Genomic DNA, 13,009 nt, shown 5'->3' on the forward strand with positions numbered 1-13,009 from the left:
TCTCACCACAACCATCTTTAAGATCCTTGTTGGATCACTTGACCCCTCATGTGTGTGTCCAAAAGCTCCCTCTTACATTAGATATAGCATTCTCTGCTACAGCTGGACACAGTCACTTAAACCAGTGGTTCTCAAAGTGGAGTCCATGAGGAATATCTTAAACATTAAAGGGTAAGACCACTTTTTTTGAGGTTTGGGTTGTGTAGTTACTTTGCCATGATGCTACTCCAAATGTGGACAAGAAATAAAAAAATACTGCTCCAGTGATTAGAAATTGACAATTCAAAATATGCTCCTCATTGACTTGCATTGTAGCTCAAACAGCTCTCAAAGGCACTCTTTTAGTACGTATACAAACACAAACAAAGTTGATTCAGACAATATAGAGCATCACCAAAACTCATGCGGTTTTATTTTTTCATAAAAATGTTAGATTCCTGTTGATTTTACTATTTGAAGATCTGGATCCGGATCCACGGATCCAGTCCGGGTTTTCTTCCCAATAAAATGGACAAATCAACAGGAAGATAACATTTTTATGAAAAAATAAAACTACATGAGTTTTGGTGATGCTCTATATTGTCTGAATCAACATTGTTTCTGTTTGTTTACGTACTAAAAGAGTGACTTTGAGAGCTGTTTTAGCTACAATGTAAGTCAATGAGGAGCATATTTTGAATTATCAATTTCTAATCACTGGAGCAGTTATTTCTTATTTCTTGTCCACATTTGGAGTTGCATCATGGCAAAGTAACTACACAACCCAAACCTCAAAAAAAGTGGTCTTACCCTTTAAGCATCATTTTAACCTGAGGACAATTCTAAAACTTTCTACTAATTCTAAATCTATGTCAGTCGACAGTCGTTCTCAAACATTTTCTTGTCAAGGACCCCCAGAAATATATGCAATTGGCTACCGCTACCCATCTGGAAATATGTTGTTCCAGGGACCCCCTCAGAAACAAAGATTTGAGTTAAAAACGTTTTCACAGTGATATTCTTTCGTTAAAACAAAAGTTTTTTTATTAAAAGGTTAACTCACTATATTCATTGCTATAGACTAATAAACAGAAAATACAGGTGACAAAACTTCAGCCAATCAGGAGAGAGTAGCTAGATGTATCAGCTACATTTTTCATAGTGTTCCAGTTCCAATTTGTGTCGGCTCATTTCTTTGTGTCATCACTTTACAAATCCACTTGTTTAATCTGTATCCTGACTGCATTCTCTATCCTGATTGGATCAAATTGGTATCCCGACCTGAAAATAACACGCCCCAAATAATGCCTGATTGAAAGTGGTTAATTTGATCTTAATTTCACCAGCTAGAATTTAGTCCGATGTATAGAAATCACACACATCAATAAGTCTGTTTATGTACAAACCTTTACTTCCACCACGTCGACTGTAAGACAACATGATATGAATATTTAGGCTAAGTAAGGATATGATATGTAACTTTTAACAGTTATTATCCTAGGATCAAAGTCATGGGAGAAGACGACCGAGAGAGAATTCGAAGCCGCATTGGCCCAATCTCTGCTTGACAATCTGCATAATTTAACTAATTTAGCTACAAATATTGTATAGAAAAAGCAGCATATGGTTATATAAGATTAGGTTAGGGAAAACAGATATTTCCAATAGAGGGTATGCCGGGACACATACCCACATACCCGGGGTATGTGTGACGTCATCATCATACCCGGAAGTTATGCAGGAACGCCTACTGAGTGGCAAAAAACTACTTCTGGCCTTGAGAACCCATATACATCAAAGCAGAAAAGTCCTATTTGATTGCATTAAATGACTTTAAACAACCTTAAATTCACTTTGCCACTCACTTTGTCACTCGATTTGCCACTCGATCTCCCATTAACTTTATGCATGCACATTTACCCTCTATAATCAAAGGTTAACGGTTAACGTGTTAACTGAACTTTAATGGTTACATTCTTCTTATCAAATATTAACTGCTGTTATTCTACATCTACAGTGGTTATATGTATAAATATTAGGTCTTTCTCGCACTAAATATAAATTGGTTAACTGAATAAATATTTGAACTTTCACTATCTATACAGCTGATACACATACTACACTCTTACACACGCCATATAAATCGCATCATTCCAAAATGCCTCAATAGGTGAACTCCTGAAAGATGTATACGACTCCATTTGTAAAGCCAGGGGCTCTGTGTTTGCTATAACCACATGCATTTAATATTTAGTAAAAAAATAAAGTATGAGTAGCATCTGTATTAATTACATTAAAAGACGACAATTAGACAACTTAAGGCACAAGGTTTGAACAAGCAGGCCTGGTCTAAATGGTGGGCCCTTTCTCCCTTTTCCTTGTATCTTATCTGGTCATCTGAGCGTCTCTAAGTGAACTGTCACAGATGATTAGAGTGGGAACAACTTGTCTCGCTGTCCCAAAGACCATGGGGTCCTCACGAGAGAGAGCGGGCCACGACTGGAATCAATGTCAGCCTTCAGATAATCACGCATTACAGATTCACCATGTAAGATGCATTCTGTCTGCTGTGTTGAGTGTGTAAAGCCGCTATTCATTTTCTGATTCTCTCCACAGAGAAAAAGTGGTCAGCGCAGTAATGAGGTGCTTCCCTTGAATTGCATCTGGCATCTCATCTCTCAACTGAGAAAAGCCTGTTTTTATCTCATAGAATATTATTCAAAAGTTCCTTGAGTACAAGGGTACACATGTCGTGAAAACGTGTTATTGTCTTCAATTACAGATGTGCAAAGAGCTAAAAGAACACAATATGAATTGATTTGTGTTGATATTGTTCATTTTTACCCATCTTTTTTTCTTCCTCACATTTTCTCTCTAAGAATGATGAAATAACTATAAAAGATTTGTACACTCCACTCCATTACAACTGACATAAAGCATTTAAAATAAACCATCTAAATTATTATTATTATTATTATTAATAATAATAATAATAATAATAATAATAATAATAATAATAATAATAATAATAATAATAGTCACTATTAGTCAGGGATGTATAAGATACTGGTATGATAAAAGCTCCTCCAGACCATTTCATGTCTTCAATGACCTGACCTCTCCTCACAGACAACCACGTGCATGTGTATCCCACACAGGAGTGTGAAATCACCATGTTCTGAGACAGGAGGATGAGGGCTTTCCAAAGGTCGAAACATCCAGAGCTAATCAGACACAGCGCTGACCCCTCCATCCTTTGGGTCACTTTCAGGAAATCAATGTTTTTTTTGCCTTTACTATAGGGTCAGCACTCAGCAGTATAGTCAGAAACTGGTTGAAAGTATAAACTATAAATATTGTTATAAGCAATGCATATTTGAAATACATACCGTAGGGCTACACATACACATTCTATAAGAAGCGGGATGGATTGAAAAGCTGTACTAGTAGTAGGCCCAGTTATATTTTAAAGATATTATTATTAGGTCTACTTTACTCTCCATAGCAGCCTCTGGACAGTGCCACAGTGAGTCTCTGTGGGCTAATACTGTGTCATACAGTCATGTTATTGTATAGCTATAGTTTTACATTGCAGTGAGATGTTTTTATGTAATTTCCAAACAGTCCTAGCACAGGCTATCCAGTTTATGTCAGACTCCAACAACTATTTCATAATTTGCTAAACTGGAAAGTCAATCCAGAGTGCAGTACAACGTCGCCATCTAGCGGAGCAAATTTGAAAGTGGGACACCAGACATAAAACGTGGTGGAATTGGAATACCGTATTTGAACGAGACACACTGAATTAAGTATATAATATACCTTTTAATTTTGTGATTTCTCCGCCATTTCGTCTGTAATAGCTATTATTATATAGTCGTTTAAGTACTATTCTAATAATGATATGTGAAGTAATGTGAATTGTAATGTGAATTGAACATGGTGGACCCTCTGGTAAACAAGTGTAATGCTTTAGTTTATTGGGTCGTCCATTCACAGTTAACAGTTTTGTATTTAATTGTGCTTGAATTGTAGCCTACTGTAATTCTGCAAACTGTTAATAAATATTTAAATCAATCAATCAATCACATAGAGTGGTACTACTCCGGTACAGTAGGTGGCGACAAAAATAACCAAAAGAAGAAACAGAAACATATGACGTGTGTTCCGGTGTAAACATGGCTGCGCCCTGAAGAAAGTCACATTATTGATGCAGTGTTAAATGTTTACCACAATCTGACGTCATTATATCAAGCTGTAGCAACAACAACAACAACAACAGACATATTTGAGCTTCACTTCAACGGCTGCCAAAGGTATTTAAATCATTCCAGTGTTTTGTGGTGTGTTATCTTATCTAGCTGCGTCGTCTATCTATCTATGGTAGCTCTGTTCGGATCAGAGCTATATCTATGGCAATTCCACATATCATTGATTGAAGTATTTATTAACAGTTTGCAGAATTACAGTATATTTTCTATACCATAAAGTATTACACGTGTCTACAATATGGTCCAGTACCATAGCCCAAAATTAAATGTCAGAATATATCTACGACGAGTTTTCAAATTTTGGGCTAGGGTCCACCATTTTCAATTCATCAGAGATCATGTGTATTGTGTAGTGCTCTATCGCTCCCTCCATGAACGAGTCAGTCGTTTCTGTTTTTACTGATGATTTTATTGAGCTCTCAGCCTCTCACTCTCCATTCCTTTTATGCAGCCATGCAGTGAGTGAGCAGAAAACTGAGAGACTTTCTATGATGCTGAATGTGAATTACCTGTGTGGACCTTAGAGTATATAGCCGTAGACAGACCTGCCTATAGTTGCTGCTGTGATGCAGAAAACTGAGAGACTTGTGTTGTGATGGACAAACAAAACCTAAAAAGTGCATAGCCTGTGCTGCTATGGTGGACAAGTTTGTTAAGTTTACAATTTAATTTATTGTAAGTTGCCTCCATTGCTGACCAATTTTGATTATATTTCTGGTTTTATTTATTTTATCCATTGTCAGGCCTGTATAGTGCCTGTATAATTTCAAAATTGCAGTAGTTGGCTTTGAATAGGAGGAAGATATTTTGATAAATCAAATCAGAGCCCCTTTGTTGGTTGGTTCATGGTCCAGTTATATTGTCCAGTTGTATTGTTTGCAGGTTGTATTGTCCAGTAAATAGTTAATTGAAATGCATTTCTGTTTAGTTTATTTTATTTGCATAATGCATAGTAGTTCCTTCTATTATAGTTATCATCATAGTCCTAGTATGTGCTACTGAATGAAACAGATGGCAAAGCATAGTGATGCTACAGTATGTGACGGCCGGGGAAGAATAGAAATGTCTAATTGAGGAATAGAAATGTTTTTGTTTTCATGTTAACAATATTCACGCGTGTGACACAACCCCGCATGTGTCCCACATTGTTCCACACAAACACACTCTTTGTCCCACATCTGGTGAGATGGGATCTGGTGGTCACCCTATCAGTAGGCTATGTTCCCTCAGCACAGAATGAGCATTTTCACCCTTTTGTCAAGTCCCGCCCCTGGGTGACCCTCTTCGCTCCATTACCATTTTGTGGTTGGACAAAAATCCTCTCTCACTACCATTGAAATAAGGTGTTTTTCAGTTGCTTCGTATTGATATTCTGTGCATTCAATTCTTATTTTAAACTTGGTGTCAGTAAAAAGGAACATCACAGATGCAGCATGGTGACTGACTGGGCATATGTTTGTTTTTTCAAAAAAATATGTTTTAGAGAATTCAACATAAACAAGGCGGAACCAGGGCGGAACAAGGCAGAAAGAGCCTGCTGGTTAGTCAGTTAGGGACCAATCAGAAGGCGGACAAATGGTGAATCATGTCCTTCACAGTACACGGAGGCTTGACAAACATGCAATGGTTCACAACACCAATTAAGGACACGGCACCGGACGTGAAGTAATTCCAAATGACCTTTTCCAATATAATTTGTGAAGTGGAAAACAAATTAAACAAAAATAATGAATAATAATATAATAATTCTGGCAGCCAAACTCTCACCAAATCACATTTTGGGATTTCATTCAAGCTTAAATTAATTTTCAATAATTCACCACAATAAACAAAATAAATCGCAATACTGCTTCAAGCAGTTCAACCCCTTTCCTTTATTGCGAATGCAATGAGCACTTACTATGAGACCTAGCAGATCATGTCTGTCTGTCTGTCTGTGTGTCACACTTTTGTGCCCATATATGGAGCTGCTTTGGGGACTCCTTATATGGTTATGGCTGAGTCATGGAGACATGACTGTGATGGCGTGGTCCAACTTGTGCCCATATATGGAGCTGCTTTGGGGACTCATATAAATCTTTAAAAAACCCAAATATGTACGAGCTGCGTTCGCTTCCCGCGTTTGCGCGTCTTACTGGTACCACACCTTAAAATGTAGCCTTTACAAAAACTTGACTTAATTTTGTCCCAACCTTTTAACTCTGAAATCATGTTTGAGAACCTTGACCAGTTTTAAAGTTGACCTTTAATCTGTCTGGTAGTTTACCATTTTTCCTCTCTTCCACCTTTGACATCTCTCAAGAGCACTTTCCCTTTGAACTTGACATTTTTCCTTGCATTCACATGCTCCTGTGAGGAAGTAGACGTCTCCTCTTTAATGATGGGTTTGTTTTCCTTGTTTGCATACACCACACACATTTTTCACTATCTCCAAATATGGAGATAATCCGACATGATATCTTGGTTAACCAACATTACAATATCTCCATATTTAGCCCGGGCTGACCTAGAGCTCCATATATGGCGATGACGGAGACATCTAGAGCTGAGAGATCATGCTAATGCAGAACTCCATATATGGATATAGACTGACTGGCATCATCATCGTGACAAGCATTCAGCCGACACAATATAAAGAGTGGTTTATTACCCTCGAGGGGAAGCAAGCAGCATTTGCTACACTCCTCGCGAGAGACTCCATCGGCTTCCATACAAGACAGAATATTTGGCCTCGTTACAACCCAGGTATAGTTGTGTCAGAGATTTAGACATCCTTGTTCTACGATTCTACAAATGCCTTCTAAATCCTGACAGTTTTCTGATAAAAAAAACCAATTTTTCTATGTCAGTCATTCTCAAACTATTTCATGTCATAGGACCCCCAGAATTCTAATTTAAACCCAGGAGGTAACAAGTCCCCTTTGAGTAGTATTTTATAATTACCCGGTAAACCCGCATGTGTGTCTCAAAGAATAGGAGCGATACAGCTGTGTATTTGGAATGTAATGCATGACATGACATGTATGTATCACTGCCATTCTAGGCCTAGTGTCTATTATTGTGTTTTGTATAGTATATGATGCAATACAAGTCTGGTTGTTCTACATTTGTATTTATTTCTGTTGCAGGACAATTCAACAAGCAACATGGTGCATCTTTGTAAGTAATTTAAAGTCTCTCTACAAGGGCGGCTTACCTAGTCCTAGAATTCAGATATTTCATAATAATTATATACACTATACATTACATGTATTATATACAACACAGCCATAAGAATATTCAATGGATTTTCATGGAGGAATTAGTTTTCCCAGGCATTCTAATTTGTAGTCCTGTAGACGCACTAATTAATTGTCAGTTTTTGTCATCTAGTTTTATATCCATTGATTTGAAAAGTTCTGGCAAAAATGTGTTGTGTGTGTCAAATAACTCCACACACAATGGACCACATTCACATTGTACTGTACTGTACTGTACTGTACTGTACTGTACTGTACTGTACTGTACTGTACTGTACTGTACTGTACTGTACTGTACTGTACTGTACTGTACTGTAGTACTGTACTGTACTGGCTGTGTGTGTGCCACATACTGTACTCAATGTCTGTACTATACCGTCGATGTCATTCCGTCACATAAAGTGTTTTTGGCAGCAAATTTCTATTTTTGTTTTAGTCATAGTCTTTGGACTGAAACTTCATTTAGTTTTAGTCACATTTTAGTCTGGAATGCTTTAGTGTTAGTCTAGTTTTAGTCGACTAAATGTCATGCGATTTTAGTCGACTAAATCTACAGTTGATTTAGTCGACTAAAATATATTTTGGTGTGCCTTGATGCCGTTTTGTAATGACATTACATTTGCTGACAATTGCCAATCTACAAGCTCACAACGCTTCGTGCTGCGACACGTTGTGTGCTTGTAGATCTGCTATTTTCAGCATGTAACAGAGTGTAAAATGACTACTGGATCTCTTGTCCACTAGTACCTTCCTAACATTTTGGTCTAGTTCAAAAGTTTTGACGAAATAGAGGGTATGCCCGTGACATCATCATCAAACCCGGAAGTTATGCAGGAATGCCTACGGAGTGGCAGAAAACTACTTTCTGGCCTTGACAACCCATGCATCCAAACAGAAAAGTCCTGTCTGATTGCATTAAACAACGTTAAACAATGTTAAACTCACTTTGTATGTTGCTTTGACACTCAATTTGCCACTCGATGGGCCATTCAATTTAAGCATGCGCATACCCTCTATTGTCAGTTTATTTAGTCTTAGTTTTATTCATCATAGCTTAGTTTTCATTTAGTTTCCATTTAGTTTTTGTCAGTGAAAAAAGGCAGTTGACGAACATTTTTCGTCTTCGTTTTAGTCGACGAAAACAACACTGGACACACATACAGAGTGTGTGGGTTTTCTCAGTACAGTACTGTACATTGCAATGATGTGATCAGAACCTTCATTGCGTGATCCACCAGGGACGGAGTTAGTGAAAACGACTCCTGCATTGCTGTCTCTCCTGTGTCCATTTCTCCCCGCAGCATCCATCCTGCTAAAGTCATACCACGGGGGGCATGTTGTCATCCGGTTGGCTCTCGCTGGCCACAAACAGGCCAACAGACCCTTCTACAGAATCGTGGCGGCGTACAACAAGAGGGCGCGAGACGGCAAATATCTAGAGCAGCTGGGTTCCTACGACCCCCTCCCCAACATCTACAACGAGAAGCTGGTCAGCTTCAACTACGACAGAATCAAGTACTGGCTAGGATGTGGGGCGCACACCACAATGCCGGTGGCCAAACTTCTAGGTGTGTATAATGCACTCCATTCATGTATGAATGGAACAGTGTTTGGCAGCCGATTTTGGTTTTAGTCATAGTCTCTTGACTAGTTTTCATTTAGTTTTAGTCACATTGTAGTCACCTGGAATGTTTTAGTGTTAGTCTAGTTTTAGTCGACTAAATATCATAAGATTTTAGTCGACTACATCTACAGTTGATTTAGTCGAACAAAATGTGTTTTATGCAGGCCTTTATGCTGTCATTTTTTCACTTGCTGAAAATAGCTGATCTACAAGCTTGTACAACTAATTGTAAAATGACTTATACTGAATCTCTTGTCCACTAGTCCCTAATATTTTTGTCTAGTTTTTATTTGTTGACAAAATTGTCAGTATATTTAGTCTTAGTTTTAATCATCGTAGCTTAGTTTTTATTTAGTTTCCATTTCGTTTTCGTCAGTGGAAAAAGGTCGTCAGGGTGGCACAATAACCTTAACCATTAATCTTAACCATTTCTCTTTTATGAGTTTATGTGTTTAATCAAGGAGGTCCATCCTTGGCTGTAACGACAGCCTACACCCTGTCGGCATTTTGTCCACAATAGAAACACATTTCATATCCACTATATTTAGCTTTTTATATGAACGTTGCAGTGTAGCATGACTCGCTCACTGTGGCCCTCATTGAACTCACTGCCACACCCAGAGGGTCAAAGAATTCTATGGTACAGAACATTATGTCGTCACACAATAATTGTCCTTTTGTGGTCTAGTCGTGAAACTGCTACAGATGATAGAGCCCATGAGTATTCATTATTTAATGGTGAATAAATACAACTTCAGGACATTTGCTTTGCAAGGAAACGGCATCTTGGGTTGGCAAGGCAAATTTCATAAAAAAAAACTAAATTGGGGTAATTTTATCGATTTTTATCGATTGCCCACAACGCGTCGCGCTCGTAGATCGGCTATTTCCAGCAAGTGGAAAAAACCAGTCGTTCATCAAGGCCCGCCAAAATACATTTTGTTCTAAATCAACAGTACAGTAGATTTAGTCTTATGATATTTACTTCAACTAAAACCAGACTAAACACTAAGACATTCCAGGTGACTGAAACTAAATGAAAACTATTCCAAGAGACTGTGACTCATGCCTCTTTTAGACGGCGACCATCTCCAGATAAAACGTCAAAGTCCTGTTGCGTTCTCATTTTTATTGAGAAAGGACACTTTATGAAAACGCTATAATGTCGCTAGGTGGCAGTAACGGGCTGCCAAATAGACCAGTCACCCAGTACAAGAAGAAGAACCCCTTCATGCAACCCTATCATGGTTTTGCTTCCAGAACACAACGTGGTTGTGGCCGTCGTTCGCTGCCTGCTTTCTACTAACGTATCGAGGTGACAGGCTGTCAGGCAGCCCAGAGCATGCATGCAGGCAGAGCTCTGGGCTAGTTATATATTTTATAATACATTAGGCTACAATAAACGGAGGCTTGTTCAGGAACTCCATTATATCATATTTGGCTCTGCATCAATGTAATAAACATATGCGCCGTGACTGTGAGCCAACATGAGCCACGATGTCATAAGTTTTGCAGATTCACCGTTTTGCCTGTTTACACAGAGAAGGGATAAAACGGCGTCCTCAAATATTTCCACTCTGGGAGGTGGTTTCACTTTGTTGCGTTTTCACCTCCTGAAAACACAGCTCTCGTCTAAAGGGACCACAGCAAACGATACTTTATTTTGTCGTTTTCTATAAACACCATTCTCATGTAAAGACCACCTAAATCTAAAAATCAAAATTCGCTGCCGAAAACAACACTGTTGTGTGTGTGTGTAGTGAACGTCTGTAAGTTGTGTTCTCCTTCCCTCTCTTCTCTGCAGGCCTGGCCGGGTTCTTCCCTCTGCATCCCATGACGGTGACCGAGGCGAGGCAGCCATGATGACAGAGACAGAGGAGAGACCTGAAAATGGAGAAAAGCAGAAAGAACTATGAGTGGCAGCTGGAAAGTGTGTGTGTTGCTCATGACAATGTTCTGTATTACAGTGTACAGTAGAGCTGCAGCTATCGATTATTTCCTTGGCAATTATTAGATTAATTTATAATAATCAGTATAGAGGGTATATGCGCGTGACATCATCGACATCATACCCGGAGGAGGTTATGTTATGTGGGAACCCCTACGTACTGAGTACTCAGTGGAACAAAAGTACTTTCTGGCCTTGACAGCCCATACATACATCCAAACAGAAAAGTCCGATCTGATTTGCATTAAACAACGTCAAACGACGTTAAACTCACTTTGCCACCTGGATTTGCCACTCACTTTATGCATGCATGTGTATACCCTCTAGGATGTGTATTGAATATTGATAAATTAATTTAAAAAGTGACACGTTTGATCAGCTTGTTTGATAGTTGCTATACCCAGCATTGCCCAGTTTATTGCGTGGGGTGAGTAGGCTCTCTCTCTGCATCTCTGTCTCTCTCTCGCTAGATGTTTTTTTTTCTCCCTGGAAATAATAACGTCTGGGTTTCCGAGGCTACTCTCTCGCTGGTTGAGCTCTGGCCTAACGTCACGCACTGACCTGACTTCAGCTAATGCTACACAACAGTGTTGTTTTCGGCAGCAGTTAGTTAGTCTCTTGAATAGTTTTCGTTTAGTTTTAGTCACCTGGAAGGTCTTAGTGTTTAGTCTAGTTTTTGTCGATATACAAGCTCACAACGCGCCACAACGCGACACGTTGTGAGCTTGTAGATCATCTATTTTCAGCATGCAACCAAGTGTAAAATTATTTATACTTGATCTCTTGTCCACTAGTCCCTAACATTTTAGTCTAGTTTTTTTTGTCGACGAAATTGTCAGTATATTTAGTCTTAGTTTTAGTCATCGTAGCTTAGTTTTCATTTAGTTTCCATTCGTTTTTTTGTCAGTGAAAAAAGGAACTAAGATGAAAAATTTTCGTCTTAGTTTTAGTCGACGAAAACAACACTGCAAACAGGAACATAATAGAAATGTGTGACAGGATTGTATTAAACTTTTTTGCAAAATATTGGCATCTAACATATACTTAACAGCACTGAAGTAAAAGACTAAATAGCCCATTTACAATTTTGAATAGTCAAAAGTACATAATAACCCATTTAGACCCATGAGGCCGACCGGCGACCCATGAGTCTTCTAAACCCATGTTTTTGTCAGTGGTGCTCAAGCTTTTTCATGTCAAGGACCCCCTTCTGAAAATATGTTCCAGGGCCCCCCCCCCCCCCCCCAGAAGCAAAGATTTGAGTTAAAAACGTTATGAAATAATATATTTTCAAAGATTTGTGCCAAATTTTCAAGATTGCATAGCGTGGCACTCAGTGCTGCGCTATTTATAACATTATAATTACTACTCCTTACCCGTTCTGAATATATGAACAGCAAATATATATATATATATATATATATATATATAAAATATTAGTGGTCCATGACATGAAAATTATGTTTGACAGTCAGCAATATTGTTGCTTATTCTAGATTTATTTTCGGATTTTCTGACTTTATCTGTCCTGTTAACATTTTCATAGACCTGGTTGCTTGTTTCCCTCTCAGTCAATGTGGCAACCCTGGTCAGTGCCGTGTTGATAATGTAGCTTAGCACACAACAGCTAGGAGGATGTAGAAGCCTTCTGGCGTCATGCTTAAAAGTATTTTGCGCAATTTATGTCACCGAATGTATGGATATGGACTTATGGCTCCATCGCTGCCTCTTTCTTTAGTAGAAGTAGAAATGTAACGTGTTGCTGAGTGTTTTCCGTCCGCGCGCGCGCACACACACACACATACACACACACCGCCTCCTGGCCTGAGGGGGTTGGAGTGATGTAAAAACAATATTTGTACAGTGAAATACATCGGTAAAATCGGTAAAATGTAGCCTAGCTGGATTCTGGGAGCGTGCAGATTTTTTTTGCCATGGAGAGATGTGT

At 38.7% G+C, this 13,009-nt stretch overlaps 1 protein-coding gene across 1 annotated transcript; it reads left to right on the forward strand.

Annotated features, from left to right (window-relative positions):
* Positions 1-4,154: 4,154 nt before the first annotated feature.
* mrps16 (mitochondrial ribosomal protein S16) lies at positions 4,155-11,423 on the forward strand. The gene is given in 5 exon segments (XM_080791515.1): positions 4,155-4,295; positions 7,379-7,409; positions 8,791-9,057; positions 10,918-10,959; positions 10,962-11,423. Coding segments are annotated over 4 exon segments (390 nt in total). The 5' UTR covers positions 4,155-4,295; positions 7,379-7,396; the 3' UTR covers positions 11,030-11,423.
* The last annotated feature ends 1,586 nt before the right edge of the window (positions 11,424-13,009 follow it).

This window comes from Protomyctophum bolini (assembly GCF_963924005.1).
Source record: "Protomyctophum bolini genome assembly, chromosome: 2".
NCBI classification, from domain to species: domain Eukaryota; kingdom Metazoa; phylum Chordata; class Actinopteri; order Myctophiformes; family Myctophidae; genus Protomyctophum; species Protomyctophum bolini.